This window comes from Trachymyrmex septentrionalis, unplaced genomic scaffold, assembly GCF_001594115.1.
Source record: "Trachymyrmex septentrionalis isolate Tsep2-gDNA-1 unplaced genomic scaffold, Tsep1.0 scaffold32, whole genome shotgun sequence".
Taxonomy (NCBI): domain Eukaryota; kingdom Metazoa; phylum Arthropoda; class Insecta; order Hymenoptera; family Formicidae; genus Trachymyrmex; species Trachymyrmex septentrionalis.
The window spans coordinates 2,536,033-2,561,076 of record NW_017305485.1 but is presented as its reverse complement, the minus strand read 5'-3'; the positions used below and the strand labels follow the sequence as shown (position 1 = coordinate 2,561,076).

General features: G+C 34.8%; 3 protein-coding genes across 3 annotated transcripts in view; 1 reads left to right on the top strand and 2 right to left on the bottom strand.

Moving 5' to 3' along the window:
* The window catches only part of LOC108750061 (cholesterol 7-desaturase-like), a 2,922-nt gene extending 1,955 nt beyond the window's left edge, over positions 1 to 967 (bottom strand). Inside the window, exons 1-3 of the mRNA XM_018489271.1 lie at positions 806 to 967; positions 541 to 725; positions 234 to 400 (exon numbers count right to left, since the gene is read on the bottom strand). Of these exons, the coding sequence (XP_018344773.1) occupies positions 234 to 400; positions 541 to 725; positions 806 to 898 (445 nt within the window). The 5' untranslated portion in view covers positions 899 to 967. The remainder of the gene's footprint in view (positions 1 to 233; positions 401 to 540; positions 726 to 805) is intronic.
* An 8,710-nt stretch (positions 968 to 9,677) lies between these two features.
* LOC108750084 (5'-3' exoribonuclease 1) lies at positions 9,678 to 18,593 on the top strand. The gene is made up of 18 exons (XM_018489321.1): positions 9,678 to 9,938; positions 10,157 to 10,594; positions 12,292 to 12,736; positions 12,803 to 13,053; positions 13,127 to 13,284; positions 13,374 to 13,756; positions 13,882 to 14,174; positions 14,237 to 14,523; positions 14,614 to 14,890; positions 15,004 to 15,273; positions 15,400 to 15,560; positions 15,787 to 16,169; positions 16,249 to 16,619; positions 16,689 to 16,772; positions 16,844 to 17,083; positions 17,160 to 17,396; positions 17,476 to 17,961; positions 18,028 to 18,593. The coding sequence occupies exons 1-18, from the start codon at positions 9,864 to 9,866 to the stop codon at positions 18,226 to 18,228; spliced, it is 5,040 nt and encodes a 1,679-aa protein (XP_018344823.1). The 5' UTR covers positions 9,678 to 9,863; the 3' UTR covers positions 18,229 to 18,593.
* Positions 18,594 to 19,868: 1,275 nt separating this feature from the next.
* On the bottom strand, positions 19,869 to 24,819 carry LOC108750118 (importin-13). The gene is made up of 8 exons (XM_018489376.1): positions 24,455 to 24,819; positions 23,819 to 23,983; positions 23,352 to 23,498; positions 23,004 to 23,266; positions 21,740 to 22,499; positions 20,678 to 21,587; positions 20,455 to 20,601; positions 19,869 to 20,355 (listed from the first exon to the last, which is right to left on the bottom strand). The coding sequence occupies exons 1-8, from the start codon at positions 24,593 to 24,595 to the stop codon at positions 20,114 to 20,116; spliced, it is 2,775 nt and encodes a 924-aa protein (XP_018344878.1). The 5' UTR covers positions 24,596 to 24,819; the 3' UTR covers positions 19,869 to 20,113.
* Positions 24,820 to 25,044: the final 225 nt, after the last annotated feature.

Sequence of the window (25,044 nt, the reverse complement as noted above, 5' to 3'; positions counted from 1 at the left end):
GCGATTTCTAATATAAAATCAAGAATTGTGAATAATTTAGGCCCTAAATAGACACCTGATATTTAGACGCAAACATTTGTGTTGTACGTTAAAATGCACAAACAGGCATCTATATGCAGGAATGTGGTTCCATAAAAAACAACTGATCCGAACATCTTGGCCACAGATCCTAATAGCAAAAGGGTAGATAGATGTCGTCTAAGACTCAAAATTATGTAGAACTTGATTAATACCCTTTTCAGCATAAGGTATGTTTTCGCAGTAGCCATCCTCTCCGCGAAACGTCCAGCTATGAAATGGACACTCCAGACAATCTCCTTTGACACGACCACTCTCTGCCATATTTGCCCCTAAATGCGGGCAATATGCGTCTAAAATGTTGACAACGCCTCTTTCGGTTCTTGAAGAAATTGATAAAACGTTACGTGATAAATAATATGTATTTTAAATATTTTAAGATATATTTTGAAATAAAACATCCTTGTTACATCTTAAAATATTTAAAAAAATAATCAAAGAAAATTCTATACCCTGACGTACCTGAATACCGCGAAATTTTCACCAAGAGCAGACACATGTTTCACCTGACCATTTTTTATCTGCGAACTTTCGAGCAGAGCGAACCATCCGTTCGGATAGACCGGCGGTAGTTTGCCCACCTTCCGATGTTTGTTACTCGCGTAAAAACTGCGGGTCTGTCGCGTTTTAGTTTCAATTCTCATGTCCTTTAAGAAGTATCAAGTTATAATCTTAACACACTTTGTAGTAAAAACACAGAAAATAATGTCGCTTGATCATCACTCACTTTCACCCAGTTGAATTTGAAGAAATATGCAAAGTAGATAAGGAAGGTCAGCAGGGTGGTCGCAATTCCGACGCACCATTCCAACATTGTCATCACTTCTATCCCAATGTTCCGTCCTCTCGATTTGTTTCCTTCAACTTCCTTATTTTAGCGTATCTCGTGAGTCCTCGATCCGTTCAATTGCACGGCGAGAATGCAATTTATACAGAAGAGATCGCGCGCTCTTGTTGCAGGAGAGATAAACAAGAGCAAAAGCAGAACAGCCAGGAACGACGACGAGGATGGGAGTTAGAAAGAAAGCAGAAGAAAAAGAGAAAGAGTTAGACGGGTTGAAAGAGAGTGAAGGAAGGGAGAGAGAGAGGAAGTAACTGGTGAAGAAGACGACGCGCACGTTTGCCGGTAGTTGGGATAGAAAAAGGGCAAAGAAAACTCTTGATGAGAAGGGACAAGACAAGGCCAAGGACGACGATGGCGAACGAGAGGACGCGAGGGAGAGAGTGATAGGGAGCAGAGCGCGATGATCATATAGTTTAGTTAGTATGTAAACGCACGTGTGCATCAACGACGTACGATGAGACCTACAACCGGAGGGCTAAAGGGACGGGCGATGTAGAAGATTGGAGAACGGGACGAACCGGAGAGATACAATAGGAGGAACGCGCGGAAATCGCGCGAAGCAAGTAAGGCAAGAGGAAAAGAAAGAAAGAGGACTCATTAGCATGGAAAACTCGCGCTAAGACATGGAAGAGACCATCCGGAACTTATAAGGGTTTTCGGACAACTAAAACGAAGAGATCCATCTGCGGTATATATATATATATATGACGTTCGGCCGTTTCTATCGAAAGGCCCGTGTTTTTTCCCCCGAGGCCCCGTATCGTTCGTCGCCGATCGACTCGTCGTGTCACGTAAACGGTAACCCGATTATGTATGCCCGGCCATGGACGAAGACGCGGACGAACGAACGAACGGCTTATATATCGTACCTATATCACTGGATCTAAAACCGCTGTAACTCCTCTTCTCCTCCTTCTTCTCTTTTCTTGCTTCTTCATTCGTTCTCTTCGACTCAACCGACCGACCGCCTGGTGTCTTCCTTTATCGAGATTGTATATCGATCATGATGCCACCAGCTCACCGATTTATCCGTTTACCCATCCGTTTAACATATCGATTCCAACGGAGAAAATGGCGCAAAGATTCACTTTTATAATACGAGAAAGAAAAAGGGCTATAAGCTAAAAAAATTATTTAGTTACATCGTTAATATAAAAATTGGAACGTAAGTAAAGAAAACAGTTATATCATTTAGTTAAGATTTAATACAATGTGCTAACGATAAACAAACAAACGTTTTGATCGCGATCAAATCATTATCAATGTTAAAACATAGAATATTACAAACGGTAAAAAAAAACAAAACATATTATAAATTTATTCGCTCTCTCTAACAAACGCTGGTAACATTAAAACGATTATAATCCTGTTCGCAATTATATTATAGCTTGGAAAAAGTCGTTGGATAATACTCAATAATTGCAGTCAATCATTGACTAGCTTGAATTATGTCCTTTAATATAATACAAATTGAAGAAATTTAATGCATGAAATTGAATTTTGTCCTTTAATGTAAAAACAAAATTTCTTCAGTCAAAAATTAAATGTATTTCTGGCGCAGAAAGTCGGTTAAAATTAGAGACAATGCGATAAGAGTAAAACAATTTTCTCTTCGGTGTTATAAGACATTGTATTCACTTTTATATTTTGACGGTCCCGGTTTCATGCATATGTTGTTAACACGAATGTGTTTCTCTTCTTTTTTTAGCGAAAAATCCCTCTCCTTCCGGTTCATCTGGAATATTTACCTTGTCAATGAACGCTATCGACGATTATCGATATTACATGAGCTTCTTTTAGTCTCTCCTTACGTGCTTCCAAAATTCTTATATCGCAAAATTGAGTTTCAATTTTCAAACATTCAAAAAGTATCGTATAAATGCAACGAAAGACATCGCACCTGTTCGTAAAAGTGAAATGATAGCGTTTTTCACTGGCAGAACTAGTGCACATTCAATGCATATTAAAGCTGTTGTACAACTAACTTAATCTGAATGTAAAAGTGAGATATCTTCACTAATAAAATACTCAATGTATATTTTATCAAATACCACAATAAAATGTAGAATTGTATTGAGGATTTCGCGGTTTAATTCATTTCTATATTTTTATTAAATAAACAACTTTACATCAATTTGTGTAAAACGGCTTTAAAATGCACTGAATATGCACCAACTTTGCCAGTGAAAAACGCTGAATCAAGACATCAGATTACATGAAAAACAGGATCAACTTAATGTCTACGAAAACAGAGAGAAAGCTGTAATGAAAAACCTAAAACGAAAATTCTAAAAAATAAAAAAATCAAATGCCAATTTGAGCCAACACTAGTTATTAGTGTGTTTTATATCATTTATTCAAAGTGAATATCAAATAAAGTTGAATATTAAATAAGTGAATATTAAATATTACGTTTCGACCTAAGATCAAGATCCTCTTCAGTACAAACAAAAAATAATATATTAACAAAATACGAGAAAAACCGTGGTCGTTTTAAAACAAAAAATCTTTCTCTTTTTAGTTAATAATTTAATGATCAAGGTTAACTCGGACATCATCATCACGGTTTTTCTCGCATTTTATATGTTATTAGTTTATACTCACATGCGCTATCATTATATAATTTTGTTAATATATATTTTTTTTTTATACTAAAAAGGACCTTGACCGTAAGTCAAAACGTATACGTTTAATATCCACTTTGAATAAATGATAAAAATGCACAATAATAACCAGTGTTGGCTCAAATTGGCATTTTATTATTTTTTAGAATTTTTTTTAGATCCTATTGATTTTATTGTTTCTAAAACGAGAAGAATATATATGACAGAATATTTATTAATTAAATCTTATCCTAATAAAATTGCAAATGACTCAATATGTAAAACATCATAACAAAAATATATGTGATTATTCGAAGCATTGAATTTTTGCGTCTCCATTCAGAAAACAAAATTAAGTGTTTTAATTAAGTATTTTTATAATGCCATTTTCCATAATTACATATATTTCTAATGGATCAGTTTCATATTTCTCTTCAAGTTAATAAATTTTTTTCCTGTCAGATGAGAATATAAATGGGAGAGAAAATAATAGATCTGGCAAGCATTCTAAAATTGAGAGTAGAATGTCTCGGGTCGGAGATCCATTTTTGTAATTTAAAAATCTGTGTCGAGCTAGTATCCGTCACTATATCTTAAATATTCTGGTAAGCGTAAACACATTGTACCACCCGAGATGATGTAATGCGTCACATCCTTGATGTACATGGAGAACAAATTAATTATTCAAACGCGTAGCAAGACGAAGAAACAATCTCAGTCGAGAGATCAACGATGCCCACAGTAGCTTCGTAAGTGGTGCGTTTTTCCATTTATCAAGATATTCGTCTCTCTCTTTCTCTTTATTTCTCGTCGTTCCTCTTTTCTGTCTACCTTTCTGCCAAGTCCGAAATTCTAACACTCGCCGCTGTCGCCGTGTAATATTATTCGGTGAGACATCAATAATGAGATCGTTTTCGCTCACTCCTATGCTCGCTTGCTCGCAAAGCTCATGTTGAGTGAAACGAATAAGACAGGACAGCTAACACGTGCCTCACTGCGTGGCAACAATCAAAATGTTTAGACAGTGCGTCAGCTCAAAAGTACTTAATCGCCATTTTTCGCGGTGGAGAACACGGAGCGATCATCTTTCAGCTTTCAGTTGGCAGATCGGTACTCGAAACACATTCATGCAATAAAGCGACGAGTAGATCACCTTCGTCGAAGTGATTTAAGGATCTGTATAAAATGCAGGTGTAATTAGACTGAAAAAGCCTCCATTAGTTCTCCAGCAAAAAAGTCTCCATTAGTTACTTAAAGTCAGTTATTTCTAATGTTTACCTATTGAAAGAAATATCAAGAGACTAATTATTCGTACATCGGTTAAGATCAAAATTGAAATTTTTGTGTTATTTTTGTAATTTTTTTTTCTTACATACACGAAAAAAATATATTTGGTTGAGTTAACTGGAATTGTGGTGGAAAATAAATGATCCAGAATTCTAGTTAAGTTTATCAGATTTCTGGCTAAATCTATCAAAATTCTAGTTGAATTAACCAATTCCCAATCTATCAGAATTCTGTGTTTGAAATAATCAGAACCTAATAAAATTTAACCAGAAATCTAGTAAACTTAATTAGAATTCTGAATCGTTCATTTTTTTCCACCACAATTTTAGTTAAGGAGGTACGACCAAAAAATCAAAATGCTTCGATCTATTTTGAAATTACACAGAATATTATTTAAAACAAAACTAATACTATATTAAAATTTCAAATCAATTGACCGTGTAATTTTTAAAAAGAAAGAGCTAAAGTTAGAGTTTTATGCATGGTGTCATATATGATATATGTATTACAGAATGATTGATATATTACAGAATTACTTACTTTTAAAATGCTTCGATCCACATAAAAAACATATAAATAGTTAAAACAGATCTTTTTTTTACATTCTTGCAAGAATTTTAATTTTATTCATCGTATAATTTATTTGTATACAAGCAAAAAGCTGATAAAAGCATGCCTAATAATTAAAAATTAGCAATCAATGTTATCATTTAATTTTAATAAACCATAAATTAGTTTTTCTTATTATTAACAGATTTTCATATATTAGGTCGGTATTATCAATGTAGAATAATAGCGTACCCTCCTCATCATCTACTTCACAAGTGATTGATCGTACATCCTTAATTCAATTAAATATTTTTCTTCGTGTACAGAATGTCATTAAAATGTCAATTCAGCGACAATATTTTAAGCAAGAGAAGTCTCTCCTTCTCCAACACTTGGAGATAATAGATAAATTAATGGTGATATAATGAACAATTGATTTAACTAATTAAATTAATTTAATAAAATCAATTTTGTAAAAATTATTTACTTTTATGTTTTATCCAACATCTGACGACAGTCTTCTAGCTGTGTATTTTTCTTTTCTAATTAATTAGTCTTTTGACATTCGGAATTTGATACAACCAAGAACTTTCCCTATATCTACATTTTTTTTATGAAATAAGTAAAATAAAAGTAAATTGAATATGATGTACGAAACTTTATTAGAAATTTTCAAAAATTATAGATTATGAGTTTTATGCAATTACTACTAATTTTCGGCAATTATCATCCAGCTCACGATGTAAGAATTAGACATGTTTTCTTACGTCATAATCCAGTTAATGAGTGCTTTTCATTTGATGATACAAGTATCATTCTATCTTTGTTACTCACTGTATGTCAAGACAGATAGAAAGAAGCTCGTGTCGACTTGTGTCACCAAATGGAAAGCACTTACTGATAATCATCACTTCATGTTTACAAAATGATCCAGCCAATACCAACTAAAAATAACACAACTTCTATATTATAATCTTAACAATATGTATAAATGTAATATAACGCATTACATAATATATAGTTATATTTAACTATTATATGTAAGTATTATGTAACACCATGTGTTTGTTTATATTTATATTGTTCAGTACAAAATTATAAAATATGTTATGTTACTTTTATATCCATTTCTATCAATATAATTTAATTTTAATCAATTAACTCCACATCTTTTTCTAGTTCTAAAAATTAGATAAAGATAGAAAGTAATTAATTGAACCAACATTAAAGTTAATCTACACGGATAGAAAAGGCATTATCCAAAGGCATTATCCGTCGATTCGACATCGATTCCATTGTCATTTCTCATTGGGTAGTTGATGTCGACTGAAGATCAAGAAAATTAAACCTCATCGTACAGCAATTGTTTTGAAAGATGCGCCGCAATCTTTATTAATATATTTATTATCATTTAAAGAATAAAAATTACCTTGTAAATCAAGCAATAATCAAGCATCGTACCTCTATTTCCATATCTGACGAGTACTTTAATTCGTAATTGTAAATGCGAATCATTGTCGATCATTTTCTATAACAAGTACATACTCAAGCAAAATAAAAAGTCATCAAAATGACATCAAAATAACTAAAAAATTATTATTATTAAGTCAAGATATGTTAGTTTCTCGATCATGATAAATAAATGATTAAATGTAACTTCAAAATTTAATTTAAATACGCACTGTTTTAAATATTTTACAATAATTTAAACTTATAAATTAATATCTATATATGTTAAAATTAAAAACGTAGATGGTATACAAATACAAAATATTATTAACAACATATGAACTGAATATAATTTTGCTTAATTAAAAATATTCTGATTAGTAACCTCTTTCGACAAAACATGCAAATAATGATGTTTGTATTGATGTGTAAAGACACCATTGAATCGCGCAATTGAATTTTTTCATTTTAAGCGGTATCGAAAATATAAAGATACCATTAAGGTGCCATTCCATCCCAGTGAGAAATGATAATGGAATCGACATCAAATCGACGTCGATTCGGTATTTATGGTGTCGCGTTCATATTCAGCGACAAAGGAGTCACGTGATTTGATATGTCACTAACCTCGAATATCGCTTATATAGGGTGGGGCAAAAGTTCCGCTACCATTTTGATTTTTTTATGTGACGTATAGCTCAGTTTAGCTTTAACCGTTGTGTTGTGTAGACGTGCAATTTTGCAATGGTAGCGGGACTTTTGCCCCACCCTGTATAAATGAGTTAGCAGCAATAGCAGCGATAAATTTTTGATGGTAATTATATTAATTGTATCGTATAAAGTATAAAGTCCAAAATGTCATATCGGAAACGATATTACAATTGGATCTGTCAAGTTAATATAACAAAAATAATGTGAAATTACGGCAAAATACTAAAAGTGCTTTTTCATGGATGTCAGTTGACGCGCGTTAGACAATTTTATGACGTCATGTTAGTTTCTGCGTTGAAGAACGCTCAGAAGTTCAGGTTTTCCAACTTCTAAGCGCCGCGCGCAAAAGAACTGTTTTTTTTTTTTTTTAATAAAATAGATTCATTAGATGTACTTAGTAAATTATATATTATAGTAAAATTATTTATATATTTTCAATATACAATAAATTGGAGAAATAAATTTAATTTCAGCAAGTTTTAGTAAATACTTGTGAAATTTGCGAAACTATCGTGAATGAAACTGAAATAGTTAATCACAATTGTGTGGCAGGATATCCAAGATATTTTTATCTACAATGTGGTAAGAGTTCATTCAATTAAAAGTATTGATTTTATAAATTCTTGATTTTAAGATTAGAATTATATATTGAATAAATTTTCTTAAATAGAATTTCTTAATTTTATGCTTGCACATTCTACTATCCACTAGTAACATTTTAATAAACACATTTTTTCGGAAATTACTGCAACAAATCAATACTGCGGATATAACCTATTTCTCCATGCAAATTACAAAAATATGACACGTGAAACCTTTTTCAATCGCGTGTCAAAATATTGGCGTCATTTGTGATAATCTAATCTTACTCTTATCTGATTTTGAGCATCAATGCATCAACTAACGCTCATGAAAAAAGACCTTAACACGTGAGACATAAGAAATTGAACCAATCAGAGTTCTTTATTTCACGGAAAGGAAGGAAACGGAGGACTTCGATTGGTACATTTTCTTATGCATTACGTGTTATGCGTTATACAAGAGTTTGTGCTTTAGTCTGATTCCGGCCTTAATGCATAACACGTAATAAAATAAAGGACTTTGATTGGTTGATTTTCTCATGTTTTATGCGTTATGCAAAATTCTTGCTTCCCGCTTATAGGTGCCGTTCCATAAGCGAAAATTTACAGCGAAACGGAACAGCAAGACCAATCACAATCGCAAAAAAGAAAGAGTAATGACTGCAGAGTTGTGATTGGTCGCGCTGTTCCATTCCGCTGTAAATTTCCTCTTATGGAATAGCACTCTTAAGAAAAAGATAACGTGACGTTAGCATTCATCCTATCTGGATTCACATTATTGCAAAAACTGCTTATTATCAGCAAGCGTTCACTTAATCATTGAATCTAATTGTTAAAAGCAGACAATCGAATTACGCAATCCAACAAGTTCTTCCTCTTCCCTTTCCAAGGGCGCTTTATGAAAATAAAGCCCATTCTACATTAGACGCAAGCCTATCGCAAGCATGTTGTGACAGCCAATCTGACGCATTGATTTCAAAATGCAAGCTTCACATTGGTTGTCACAACATACTTGCGATCGGCTTACGTTTAATGTTAAAGAATGGGCTTTAGGGGCGTTTATGTTAGCCATATGCCGTAATCTGTAAAGAATTGACTAATCACAGTTGAATATTCCCCTTCCATTCGACTGTAAGAAAGGAATACTCAAAGGTAATTGATCAATTTTTACAGATTACGACATACGGTTACAGCCAATGTAAACGCTCCCTTAGACCGGAATCAGACTACGTATTGAAGAATGAGATTAAAGATTAAAGATTGAAATTTCACCAATGAGGACAAAGAAGTTTTGGTTCCTTTTGTTCTGATTGGTCAAACTTCAATCTTTCAATCTTCAATCTCATTTTTCAATGCGTAGTCTGATTCCGTTCTTATGCCTAATTCACACTGGACGCAGCAAGCGTCAAGCAGCAGAGCAGCAACCAAGTGAGGCGATATTTACAGTGGCGTTAACAATATCGCCTTGCTGGTTAGTTGCTGCACTGCTGCTTGACTCTTGCTGCGTCCAGTGAATTAGGCATTATGCTTGAAGGATTCCCAGGATTCCCGGGGTAATCTGGTACGGGATTCCCGCACTCATCTTCCTGTCTATACTACATGGACAATTCGCGGACAAATGTCGAAGTAAAGTTGATATACGTATTTGCAAGCAAAATCTTTGATTTTGGTAGAACCGACCTTAACGCGCGAAGCGTTCGCTGCGGACACAGAATTATCTGAGATAACGCGTTTATTTCGACGTTGAAGTGAGGCTTCACGATGGGTGTGCCGAAATTCTTCAGATACATAAGCGAGAGATATCCCTGTCTCAGCGAGGTCGTGAAGGAACATCAGGTATTGGACAGAGGGGCGAGAGGAGAAAAAGAAGCATTGTAAATCCTGAAATGATGAGATTTCTTTTTTTCCTCACTCTATCACGCTCTTTCGCCTTTTTTTCTTATTATACCCAAGCAAGATTTTTATTCTTTCAAATATTTCGATTAAAAAAATCGTTTTTACACCTTTGTACAGTAATAATATTATTAATTGTTTGTTTCTTTCTTTCTTTCCAGATACCAGAATTTGATTATTTATATTTGGACATGAATGGTATTATACATACATGTTCCCATCCCAACGACGACGTCTGCTTCCGCATCTCTGAGGAGATGATTTTTAAAAATATATTTCACTATATAGAGGTGCTATTTAACATGATCCGCCCACAGAAATTGTTTTTTATGGCGATCGATGGCGTCGCGCCCAGAGCAAAAATCAATCAACAGAGGGGCCGGCGTTTCAGAGCTGCTAAGGATGCCGAGGTGCAAGAAGCTAAAGCCAAGGCCAAGGGTATTCCAATACCCAAAGAAAAGAGATTTGACTCGAATTGCATAACCCCAGGAACACTTTTTATGGCTAAATTAGGCGAGCAGCTTAAATGTTTTGTCGAACACAAGGTTTCTACAGATGATGCTTGGAAAAAATGTAAAATATTGTTCAGTGGTTCTGAGGTAATTCTTCTGATGATGATATAAGAGAGATAAATGCAATTTGTCCTGTTTACAGAAATAACAAGAGTTAGGCTAATATGTTATGTAACAAATTTTTAACCTTGAAAAATTATACAATATAAATGGACAAATATAACATTGGCCCTAGTCTAATATTACATTTTTTGTTGTGCAACAAACTTTTCAAGCCTATTGATTAGTTATAGGATAGAGAAAACTGAAAATTTCATTAAGCTTGCAACATTTATTGTATGACAAATGTAATACTAGTTAAGCCTGTGGCATACGATGCTTTTCTTCCTGCAGGATTGCTTGTATGCTATTGTATTAATTGTACTGGCTGCTATACTGGAATTTGTATAGTCTGTTGGATTTTTGTGTTAGATATTATTTTTCTTACGCGTGATTTAGTGCTGGTTTATTGTAAAAGCCAATGAAGACACAGTTTAATGTCTGTATTCATAGTCAGACTTTATATTTAAGGTTTTCTTAAATTTGATAATATTCTTGAAGCTTCCACAGGTGCTTTCTATATAAAAATTATGCGTTTCGCGGGTTTTCTTCGTATCCAGATCCATTCTTGAAATGCCAACGTTTCGTGAATTTTGCAGTTCACTTCATCAGGGTGAAGAGCAGCCTGATACTATTCCTCTGGGCCGTTCCTTTTCATACGCTACTTTATTGGAGTGGTGGAGGGAAAGAAGAGAAATGTGGGTGAAGGGGGGGGAGAAGGGGGGGATTGATCAGTCTTCAATAATCGGGAGAATGGTTTTCCATATTTTATTTATGTCGTAGCCATTATCTCTATTTAGATTGTTAGAATGTTTTTGTATCTCTATGGCTTTTCTATACTTTCTTGGAAAGTATGAAGTAATGTTGGCTATTGTGGTCGTTTTATTAAACAGTATTTGATGTCCTGTTTGTGTTCTAATAATGCTGACTGCGTGACGTGTTTTAGCCTGACATTACGTTGGTGTTCTTTTATCCCTAGATTGACCATTCTCTCAGTTTCTCCAATGTATACTTGCCTGCAGGAACAAGGTATTTTGTATACTCCTGCGAAGCTGAGTGGGTCTTCGATCTTTAGGATTTCTTAAGATTTGTCCTATCTTTTTGGGTAGTTTAAAGATAGTTCGGATATTGTGTTTGTTTAATATTCTGTCAATCCGATCTGTTGTTCCTTTGACATATAGGAGAATGGATAGAATCCTTTTGTCTGGTTGTGTGTCAGAGACTGTTATCTTGTTTGTATGTTTTTTTCTTAAATTTATTTTTAGATACTCAGTAGTAGTCAATAAAATAATTCGTAGAGCATCTGAAGATAAATTTAAGAAAGCCTTAAATATAAGGTCTGACTATGAGTACGAATATAAGTCGTGTAATTAAAGTATTCTTTTCACAATAATTAAAAACATATTGTAGTTTTATGACAATGTCTCATGATAACAATATATGTATTCTATATTCTATATTACTGATTTAGATAAAGTGTCTTCTGTCAAAAAACTTAACTACTCATGAAATCCCATGGAAACTCTTATCTGAAACCAAACTAGCAACACTGCCAGCATCACTGTACAATACATCAGTAAACACACAAATTCAGCTATTAATGCTTTAGGAAGGAAAGCATTGTATACTACAGGTTAAGATATTTGTTATTCAGTAAAATATAATGGAGATCAAATGTATTTTAGGTCCCTGGAGAGGGAGAGCACAAGATTATGGATTACATAAGGTACATGAAGGCAAACAAGGATTACAACAATGATTCTAGCCATTGTTTGTATGGTTTGGATGCAGATTTAATAATGTTAGGCCTTTGTTCACACGAACCAAATTTCTCTCTTTTAAGAGAGGAAGTAAAATTTGGCAAGCAACAAGTGAAAATGACCCCGGAGGAAACAAAGTTCTGCCTTCTTCATTTGTCACTTTTACGAGAGTACATAGAACACGAGTTCTCGCCGATCAAGGACAAATTGTCGTTTTCGTTTGATATTGAGAAAATAATTGATGACTGGGTTTTAATGGGTTTTCTGGTAGGAAACGATTTTATTCCCCACCTGCCAAATTTACATATTGCCAACGGTGCATTGCCAATTCTGTACCGTGCATATATGGAGGTATTGCCAACACTAGAGGGTACGTTATTAATTATCAAAATTATGTTTCTATAATGATATAATTAAATATATTATTTTGCTTCAGGTTATATAAATGAAGCGGGAACATTAAATCTTGACCGTTTTGAAAAGTTTATGGAAAGACTTAGCCGTTTAGATGTAGAGCAGTTTAACGAGCAGTATGCCGATATAAAGTTTTTCGAAAGTAAGACAGGTAGAAGGCCCAACGAATCTGAACGTCATATATATAAGAAAACAGAAGAAAATGAGAGTGCATCTCCAAAGAAAACACAAAATAAAGATTTAGATGCGCTTATCAAAAGTACTAGGGAAATGGTACTTATTTAAATATCTTTTAATAATGTCTGTAGATACAAAAATAAATAATAATTAATGCTTTGCAACACAGTCCTTAGGTAATTTTGACGATGATGATATCTTTATAGACTATAGAAATATAGATTTGATAGTAGATGATGAATCGGATAGTGAGATATATAACATGGAATTTGTACAACATAAAAAAGATTATTATATGAACAAGTTAGAATATGAAAACGTCGATGAGTGAGTATTTTATACATGTATAATTTTACATAAAAAATGTTTGAGATAATATTCTAGCTCATTTATAAATACATTTTATTAATTTCCAGAGAAGTTTTACGTTCACAGGCTGAAGGTTATGTGAGAGCGATACAATGGAATTTGCATTATTATTATCACGGCTGCTGCAGCTGGTCGTGGTATTATCCACATCATTACGCTCCATACATCTCAGATATAAAAGACTTCAAAGATTTGAAGTTAGAATTCGACCTAGGAGAGCCATTCTTACCTTTTCAACAATTGCTAGCTGTGTTACCAGCATTTAGCAAAGATTTATTACCAATGGCATTTCAGTCACTACTGACAGAGGAAACTTCTCCGATTATTAATTATTATCCACATAATTTTAAAACCGATTTAAATGGAAAACGACAGGAATGGGAAGCAGTTGTACTTATCCCATTTATTGATGAAAAACTATTGTTGGCTGGTAAGTAATACTCTTTTCAATGTTTTAAAAAATTTGGGTGAGAAAAATATAAACATTTAAATAATAAATTTTTTTTTTAATATACAAAATATTTAAGTTTTTTTTTTGTTTTTTGTTTGCAATAGCTATGCAGCCACACTTATCAAGATTAACACTTGAAGAACAAGCAAGGAATAAACACGGGCCGATGTGTTTGTACTCGTATACTGACGAGAGCCAAAGTGTTCATAAGACAACAATATACTTTCCAGAATTTACCAATCATGCTCAAGTAAAATTAATGAATCGCGAAGAAATTTTCGTTTCGAAAGAACAATTAATTAGGGGGTTATCCCCTGGTTTTGATCTCGACATTTATTATCCAGGATTTCCTACACTACGGCATTTAGATCATTCAGCGCATTTGGAAAAAGCGAGGGTATACATGTCATTGAAATACGTCTTTAGTCGTAGTTAGTTATTATATCAATATCTTTGTAGGTCAAAGTATTTCAGCAACATTCAGTCTTGGACAGTATGATTCTAACTCTAATATCAAAACCAATACCCAATTTAACAACTTTAGCATCAGAGCTATTAGGAAAAAGCGTATATGTGGAATGGCCTCATTTGAAAGAAGTCCTTGTAGTTGGTGTATCTGACTGTAACATGAAACTCAGTTTAATCAATCAATTAGGCGATTACAGTCATGATAATCTGAAGAAAGAAGATGTGAAGGGCGCGTTATCTGCAGAATGGAACACATTATGCAAACAAGTTAAAGAATTGTAAGATGACATTAATACTGCTCATTAATATCATTAATATTAGAGTAATGTTAAAAACGCAATATAATACTGCGCAATATTTATTTCTAGACACATGTCACGCCTTGGAATAGATATTGGCGATACAAATGTGTTGCTTTATGCTCGCGTGTTCCTGGGCAACAAATATGTTTTTAGTGTTCAAGGAAAAGTTACGGTTGAGAAACAATGGAACGATTACGCCGCAGCTTATGCTTATCAGACTGTAGTCAAAGATATTTCTGTCTACAGTAAAAAATTGCCAGTCTACGAAACTATGCATGATATTTTTATACCAGGAACCTTTTGTTTCATGTTGGGACATCCTTATTATGGTGCAATGGGAGAGGTACAATTGCATTGGATTTCTTCTTACATCACATTAGATACCAGAATTAAGTTACCTTGAAATTTATCAAATTAGTATTTAGTTCTATTTAGGATGATTTTATTATTCTATAGGTTATATACAATAAAGACGGTTGCAAGTCACGCAGAATCAAAATTTCTATAAAAACCATGAAGGAGCCAACATTTGATACCATTAAACAAGCTTATGGGCAACAGAAAACGCGATATATGCCTGGCAGTGTTGCCGCACAACGTCTTGGAATAAATAGTCATCTTTTGAGTAGAGTTACTGGAACAATTTATGTTATAGAATCATCAACGATTGAAGTTACTAAACATAATCTTGGATTGAATTTAAAATTCAATAAAAGGAATGAAGAGGTAAGAAATGTATACGAAAATAAATTTTATTTATTAAATTTAATTTTATAATTGATAATGTTGCAAATTTTGCAACGTAATCAATTATCAGTTCTCCGTTTTTGATCTATCTAAAATCTTAAAAAGGTGCCCGGTTATACCAGAAAGGAAAACAGTCAATGGTTATATAGTACAAAAGCGATCGAACTGATTCGGAATTACATGACGAAATGTCCTAATTTATTCGAACGTTTAACTCAGAATGTAGCAAACGACATTTTTCAAGAGGAAGAGTTATTCACAAAGGGGTATATTTCGTATTTTCTTATGCCAAATATACATAATGTATATATTGATGTAATAATACAATTTTAATAAGTCGGATGAATTCAATAAGTAAAGAAGAGTCAAATATGATCGAAGCTAGATCCTAGGTGTCTATCGGGCACCAAGACCATCTATCCAGCATCGACCGTACTTGATTCTTATATTTAACAAATTTATATAACAGTCTAGTTTAACATATTATTGTAGCTCGGATGAATTGAAGGATACAGTTGCATGGTTGAAAACAGAACTAAACGGTTTAGAAAGTCGCACTTGCGGGATGGATGTCATCGAAGCAGACTTGGTCAAACAAATCGAGGAGGGAGTAGAAGAATATTTGAAAACTGAAGAGATTATGGCAAAAACGGTCTTTCTGCAAGTGAAGCCGCAATTACTTTATAAGCCGGGTTTACACTTGCGTAGCGTGCCGCCCGATCCGAATTCCCAAAATCGTTTATTCGATAGAATTCTCTGCGTCAGAAGTGGCTTTAGCGTACCGCTCGGAACTAAAGGCACTATCATTGGAATACGAAACGGAAGCAATCCAATTGATACCATGTACGACGTTTTGTTCGATAAGCCTTTTATCGGTGAGAAACGCATAAATTTCCGAAACTCGAATATTAAATGCATGTAAATTTTTATGGAATATTTCTTTGTTTTTTGCAGGCGGACTTACATTAAACGGTTGCTCTCAGTTTCGCGGTTATCGTTTGTCGACTATGGACTTCATAAATATTAGTTTCGGCGAAAGAACGGAGCAGGGAAATGTAGCGAATGAATTGACAGAAAGTCGGAAGCAAACGATCAGTTCTGCTTCTCCTAACAAGAAAAATGACCAATCGTCGAAGTCATATCCGCAAATGCAGCTCGCTAAGAAGGGACTCGAAAAATTAAATCGTGATATTTGTATGCGTATGGCGCAACACGGCATGGAAGTGAATCCTAAAACAGTACCGAAAACATTATCTCAGAACGCACCACCGCCTAATCAAACGTCCGAGTTTCAAGCGCTGTGGAATGAATTGCACAAGATGCAGGTGAGTGTAGCGATGTAGAATTACGAGATTGTTTCACGAATCTTATAGATATTCTTGCTATACACTTAGAAACCGAATGGACCACCAGAGAAAGTGACATCCAGTTCAACGCCGAGAATCAAGTCATACAGCAACAATCACAGCGTACAATCGGTATCGAATATTGTACCTTTAAAATTATATTTACTTTATCAATGTATTTCTAAAAGATCGTTCTGTTACAGCCACAAGATCCTAGCGCATTTTTGAAAGCTGTGCTAAAGATTCCTGATGTAAATCCGCAAACGAGCAAGCAAGAAAATACGCCTCAACCATCTACGCCGCAACAATCTGTACCACAACAATCTATGCCACAACAATCTATGCCACAACAGTCTATACCGCAACCCGCGGCGATGCTTCAGAAAGCGACGGTCTCGCAGAAGGATCAGAATCCTCCACCTTTAGTACAACAGTTGTTCGATGTAGGTACTTATGTCTCATTAATTTACATTGCATGTCTACATATTATTTAATTTTACGATACATATATGCATTTAGCGTGCTCGACAAACAGAACAGAAAAAGGAGAAAGCAAATGCAGTCTGGTACAGCACGCAATTATTGAAACATTTCTCATATAACGGAACTGGCATGCCAAAATATAATTATATTGTCGACGAAAAAACAGGTTTAATCAGCGCTCATGTTATGCTTATGGACAATAAGATCTTTAAGAGCGATCCTTGTACCACTCATGAACAAGCTACAGAAAGCGCCGCAAAAAAAGCATACAAGGTAACAATAAGTGTATAAAGGTTTCCTTCAATTTTGTTTTTTTTTTTTACTTTTATATTAATATAGTTCTTGTTGTCAGGCGTTAAATTTGAACAAGGCATCAATGCATGATACGAAAGTAGCAATGACGCCTCAGTGGTTTAACACTCAACAAAACAATTGGATCCAAAATATCCGACCTCCTATGATACCTCCAATGGGTCATCTGAAAATACCGCCAGTCCCGCTGAATATGCCGCCTATGCAGCCTAACTTATTTTATCCAAAATGGAATCCAAAATTACCACCAACTCCAGCGTTCATGCAACTCGCATCGTATAGCCAAAGCAGGCAATTGCAAATGAAACATCAGATGCAACAGAATCATCAACAGAAAGGTCCTCAGAATGGATCAAAGATGGAAATAAGAAATAGCACCGCGTTCGTTCCGTTACAAGCTCAGAAAAAGAGCAGAAACGCCAGCGTACAACAAGCCTCGAAGGAGACGAATGCTAAGAAGAGCTCCAGTCCTTCAAAAACGCAACAGCAACCACAAAAACAGAAACAAGAGGAAACGTTATCCAAGGTTTGTAAATCATTTCTTTTTGTCATCTTAACATTTATAATTAAATTGTCGATTTTTTGCGCGCAGAAACAAAAGCCGGAAGTTGTAAATAAGGCCAGAGAGAAGATAACGTCAAATAGCGAGTCGCAGATACAACCGAAACAACAGCTGCAGCTGCAACAACAGCCGCAACAAAACACAGGGAAATCGTCCAAGCCCAGGAAATCACGTGTCGCCGCAAAATTCGGCACACAACCCTTGTCGAACGGTGGTGAACCTCCTCAGTGAAAAACTGGTTTTTGGGTGGGGTAAATCTTTGCAAATTATGTGTAAATACAAGATAATTATATCGAGCCATCCTTTCCCGCCATCGTTCATTTTCTATATTTTATAATAAAAACAGATCTTTCTCTCAAAAGATTTCTAATGGTATAATCCAGTATATATATTTCATTTCGAGAACTTTATATTGATGCATTCAAGTTTTTCGTACTTACATACGATCGCATGTCGGTGCACCAAATAATACTAGATCCTTTCAAGTCAAATGTATATACACTGAACTCTTAAACACATAATGTATAATGTAAACAAAACAAGTGAGAATGATTATTTTGTATCGAATGATTGTTTATTTTGTATCTTACAATCATGACGCGTATATATACATATATATATATATATTGGCGTATAATTTGCAACTATTGACTTTTATGTTTTGATTTTGTGATATTTCATCAAGGTAACAAGTTATTTTGCAATTGAAAGGAAGTCTAAAATTATTTATTTAGATATATTTTAAAATAATAGAAATAATATAATATATGTGCAAAATGGCAGAACTAAATAATGTAAGTCTGGTAAATACATAATTTTTATGTTCCTTTTTTGTTTATAATAAATTTTTTTATTGTAAAATATATCATGTGCACGACGATCGGTCTGTACTGTTTTTTACATTATTTTGGTATGCCATTTTTTCTTTTTTGAAAAAAGTTTTGGTTAGTAACATAACATATTAGAGAGAACTACAGAAATAGACTGATTTTTATCATTTAATTGTGCATTGCGATTTTTAGAAGGCAGTCCATTTTTTAATGCAAAATCGTCTATTTGCATATAGGCGTCGTACGAGACAACGTTAAACGTATATGTTAGTACATACATTTAAGACATTGAGAAAGTGATACTAAGTCCGTAAATAGAAATATATATCTTTGATTTTTCCATTCCTTTTTTCTGTAAACAACAAAACAGAAATCAAAAATAAGCAGAAGCATAAACTCCAAAATGTTCTAATCTTACTATACAATAAAGAAAGCACAATATACAATTGCTAAATATATTTTGCAATCTTTCTATCTTTTACATTATTTTTTAAATGATTTTATGCATCTTTCTTACCTCCAAACAAACCTAAATCATAAATTACTACTATTATCACATTATTGTTTAAGTTTTTAGCCTACTTCATACAAAACCAATATGTTTCACTTAGTTTGAACTTCGGTAAAACTTTGTGCATTAAAAGGATTAAAGAACTTAAAAGATCGAAATAACTCATATTTTTTAATATTCTCATATTCCTCGGAACATACAAAAAGAAATTGGATTTATACATTACTTTCTCGTTTCTGTATACAGTCTTAACCAAAAATATTAGGTATCTATATATATTTTATACTTGACATAACAGTTAATAAGATACTTAGACTTAGGTATCTTATATAACATTTTAACTCAAAAATTAATTTACAACATTTATTGTGAGTTATCCTTTGTTTAAGAATTCTTTAAACTTATGCTGGTAACCAATAGGAAATAATACAAATAAAAGAATTTTAAATTAATGAAAAAAAAATACAGATGCCTAATATTTTTAGCCAAGGCTGTATATTTCACTATCTTTACTGTAAATATATTTTTTATTATCGCTATTTATTTTGCATCACGTGGACTTTTTTGTATTCGATACACTAAGCGCTTCTATCACACAGTCAATGAATATCTTACAATTCAAGTAAATAAATCTGTATAAAACACAATTATATACATTATGCAGCGTTTATTATACGAAGAGATAAATTATACTAACGTCTGTGTGTTACATATATCTTAAATCGGTGACTTCGTACAGTAAAATTCGTCAATCGACATCACAAAAGTTCTATTGTCATATACCCGTCTTCTGACGACATTGTTTATTAAACTCCTTTAGTACATCGCAAAGTCGTCCCCTGTTCGTTCTCTCGCGCAAAATGCGCGTGATGTCCTCCTTTTGTAACACAGCAGCAAGGTTCTTTTGATTCTCCAGTCCGACGCGTAACCATTGCGCAGTCCATTCCGGACACGTTTTGTTCAATGCTAACAGAACTTCGGCATGAGGCTCCAAGTTATTATGAGGCATTGCTCCACCTAATATAAATTAAGAAATAAGCAAAGAAAAAAATTAATTAAGAAATAAATTGATCGAATGTTTTCAAATTTGCAGACATCCTGAAGTTTTCTACTTACCGACACAATGCAAAATCGCGGCGACAAGTTCCTGTCCAATTGGTTGAATGAACGTTTGTAGGTGCGGGCTCTGCACAATCGCATGACTAAGAAAATATCCGGCTGCTTTGGCTGTAGCTGTCTCTGGAAGCGTTAGACAAGCAATCCCTGTAAAAAGAAATACAATTACATTCTATGATGATTTTCATATTTCCACGGAAACATATGATGATGTTGCGCTTACCGCATTGCAACATATCCGGGATTTGATCTGGGATTTGCAACAATAACCGGGCATTCTTCTTACAGATCTGTGCTAGCACGCCCATATACGCTTCCATCAAGTCCGACCACTCGGACAAGTCACCCTGCACTGATCTGCACACTTTCACGCCGTTCAACGTTAACGAACTCATTTCTGCGAGCACCGGACTCACAACATTGTCTGGATCTCTGCCGAACAGTAACACGAGTTGTTTTAGCAGATTCAACGCAGCTGGATGTGGCCAGATCTTATAGGAGGTCGACAAGATCGATAACAAAGGTCGTGCCTCAATCTCCGGCTGCCGTAAAGCGGCCACGGATCGTTGCGCGCACATGTGCATTGCCTCCAACGTGGCGTTGTCCTGGCTCCACTCAGGATGTGTGATGATCTGATTGAATACCGGCAGCACACCGTCCAGTACGGCCTTGCCGATCGCACCATCGATCGTGCTGAAGAACATGGTGGCCATCTTCAGATAATTCGTCACACCAAGCCGTGCTGTAAACAACGGCTGTCCCAATAGCTCCTTGATATTTGTCACACACAGTCCTAATGTTGCCTCTAGATGCAAAAGTTGTTCCTCCATAGAAGGCAATGCATTAAGTAATTTTCCAGCCGCATACATGAGTCGCAAACCTTCTCCACCACCAGGCTCAACATTCGGTAGCGTCTGACTGATAGTGTGAAGAATGGATGGAGCATAAGGACCGAGATACGGCCCGCACTCCCTTGTCAGATCCTTCAGTGCCATACTCGCGAACGGTGCTGTCATAGGTCCCCTGGTCAGTCCCTGAGTAACGAGGTGTAAGACTTTTTCGAGCCAGGGCTCAGGATGCTCTCCTATCCATTCAGCGTATGCGCCCAGTGTTGAACAGGCACAAATTAGTACCTGGTGAATCAAATACTTGTGTTATTACACAAATATATCTTTTTAGAAAAAAATCATCACGCTAGCTAGAAATAAATTATATTTAGAGATGTTTGGAAGGAGAAGTAAGTGGTTTGTAATTAATCATTGTTTCTAAGAATGATCGTACGTACCTCTTCGGGATAAAGATGATAAGGTATGTGAACGATAATCAAGTTTATTAGCGCAGGGATGTAACAATATTCCTGAGTACCGACGCTCTCCGATAGAGCTTTGAAGGCATGTAACGTTGACTCTATGTGAGTCCATGGTGAATCTTCCAAGCTCAATTTTTGCCCGAGAAGCGCCAGCAAATCACTGCCGAGAACACTGTAACAATAGTCCAACGTGTCCGCCACGTCCTGCCTGTAACATCTGAAGAGCTCGCGCTCGTCTGCGTTCCCTCTCTCGCTCGGAGACGTGGGTAACGTTGATTTTCTCAGCAACGCTTGGGCCAGACGGAAATAAATCGGCTTCAACGCTTCCAAAGCTCGGTTATCTAACGGTTGATCTAACGTAGCAAGGTCATCCTGTAACGCGTACCAAAATCCAAACGGGATACAGCTGCGCGTTTCATCGGTAGGATAACGTCCCTCCAGTTCCGAGCACTCTAATAACAGCTCGATCAATCCCATCGCCGTCCATGTATGCGCCTCGTTGGAATTCTCAGCCAGAGCAACCAAAAACGCTCGACTGTGAGCCTCTCCGATGGCGGTTAATATCTCGCAAAAGTATTTTCTATTATACTGCTTCGCTAACAATACTAAACTCCTGGCCCATTCCCAGAATGTTTGCGGCCGTTTATGAAGGTCGTAGTGCGTTACGATCATAATTAAACAATCTTGTACTATATCCCAGCTCTTGATGTTATCATCATCACCATGATTCTCGTCTCTATCAAAAGGAATTGATATTTTATTTAATAATTTAAATCTACATCTATTATTATTATATCACTTTTCTCTCTCTCTCTCTCTCTCTCTCTCTCTCTCTCTCTCTCTCTCTCTCTCTCTCTCTATTGCAAATTAAATTTAACCCTACTGATCTGGTTCAACATATATTAAATAATTGATAGATTATGTAAAAGCTCATTTAATTATTTGTAATTGTTTACCTTAAGTAATACAAAAGATTATTATCGCTTAACAAAGCTTTGTAAAGATGCATAAGAGAATGTCTTCTCATACTATGTGTGATCCAAAATATAATTTATTTTCTTACTAATATTTTATTTAAAAACTTTTTCTCGAATATTTAACTTTTTATTAATGTAAGATTTTTCTGTGAAATTTTATCTTTTTAGGGCTTTTTAATCATGTTGATTCAAACAATATGATCGTATAATACATTTGAATATAGCAAAATTAACGATATTATTGTTTTCTTAATAAAACTTACTTATTAGGTGCATAGTGACCTGCAGCCACTAATAAATAAGGATAGATTTGGCCGCTAGTCTCTAAAGGTAATTGACCGATCTTAAGCCATAATTGAGCGCATTCCAGTCCCAAGGAATATAATATACCATCATTGCCTTGAGAATCCGGGTTACACATTGAAAAAACCTGCTGTAAGAACCAGGCAGTTTGGCACCAGCTGTTGATCAGGTTGACAAGAGCTTCCCGTAGTTTGGCATTCTTTGCTTCGTGCCTCTTCTGATACTGAAATTAATCACAAGTTTATTGATTTGAACTCATTAAAAAGCAAAAATTAAATAGCTTCACTTGTATATATTTTATACTTTACCTCAACAGGAAGCGTTGAAAGCACTCGAAGCAGTAATTCTAACGCAGACGGGGAATCATAAGGTAAAATGTCGAGCAATTCGTCGACTATACTCCTATCATGTTCCCTGTTTTCTGCACTGTAAACGTTAGCCACAAATGCGGCTAACTGAAATCAGCATATATTAAATAATTACTTAAATAATTACTTAAATTGTATGAATTCCAATACAACAGAATTCTAAATAATATCCTATGGACATTTAGAAAACATTTTATGTCCTAAGGACGTCTCTTGGACATCTCAGTTAACTGTGTGTTATGTAAAAACTCAATAAGTACATAATATTCTTAGAATGTTATAAGAATGTTACTTTTAATATTTATACAACATTCTAGAAATAGCGTGTATTATAGGAAAGCTCCAATAATTTAATTATTTATAGTATGCCCTTTTTTTTCTTTAAATAACAAAGAAGAATATATTACCGCTTGACAAAGCTTTGTAAGGATGCATAAGGGTATGTTAGGTCTTTTCACACTATTGAGCAAACGTTCCCTTAACACCGGATACTCCACTTCAGGCACTTCATTCCATTGCTTGGATATCTTGGCATGCAGAGTAGTTGCCGCAAAAAATTGTACCTCGTATGACTACAAAGATAAGGCTTTATCATCAGAGGAAAAAAAAAAGATAATGAAATCCATATCATGTTCAAACTATTTGTCATATATTTTTACGAATTGTGTGTACAACAAATTATATGATATAATTTGTTATCAAAATATTTCTTATATGATAATATTTGTTATTAAAATATTTCCACCACTTTGAAGTTTAAGAGCAATGTGAAGATAATCATTTTACTACTGTAACTATAATACTTTTAGAGTAATCAGTTAAAAAACATTATGAGTCGCAAGTAAAACATATGTAGGAGACAGATCAGAAGTTTCGCAAAATACAGAGAAAGAAAGACTAAAATAATCCTGGAATGCTTTCCATCTAGTAACACAAGTTGACACAGATATCATTCTATTTTTCTTGATATTCAACGAGTAACAAAAACAGAAATGATACATGTGTCACCAAATAGAAAGTAGACGCCTGATTGGCGTAGGTACCTTGGAAGGATCTAGTAGTTGCCACACGAAGTGCCAGGCTTCGGGCGAGGTTTGCACTTGCAGAAGCCACGAGTGCGCCTCGTTGCTGCCCGCTGAGTAAAATTGCCTGACCGCATCGTCAACGATCGTTGCATAATCCATACCAGGTGCTTCGTGCAACACGTTTGCTTTGACAAGTTCTTCTTATTAAGGCAGGTTGCACACGAAGACCAACACGATGGCTGGAACTTCGTGATTGACGTTCATACATCTAACACGTCCCACCGATCGTGCGTCCTTACGGTCTGTTATCATTTTACTCTTCCGAAAATTCGATCAGGCGCAAATATTTTCCATCTGTAGAGTGACACACAACCTAATCTAACCTGATCCTCATCTAACCTGATTTTGCCTCATTCTTCCTCTTCTTCTTCTTCATCGATAGATGGCTCTGACTGACAGGACTGACTCATTTCCGTCTCCTTTCTTCCTCGGAGTCAGACGGTCTGTTCTTTTTCAAAGAATTCTATCTCACTCTAACTTATCCAGTTCAGAACTTTGGGGTTGAAACAGAACAGATCTACAGAGTTTTCTGCGCAGATGCTTGATGC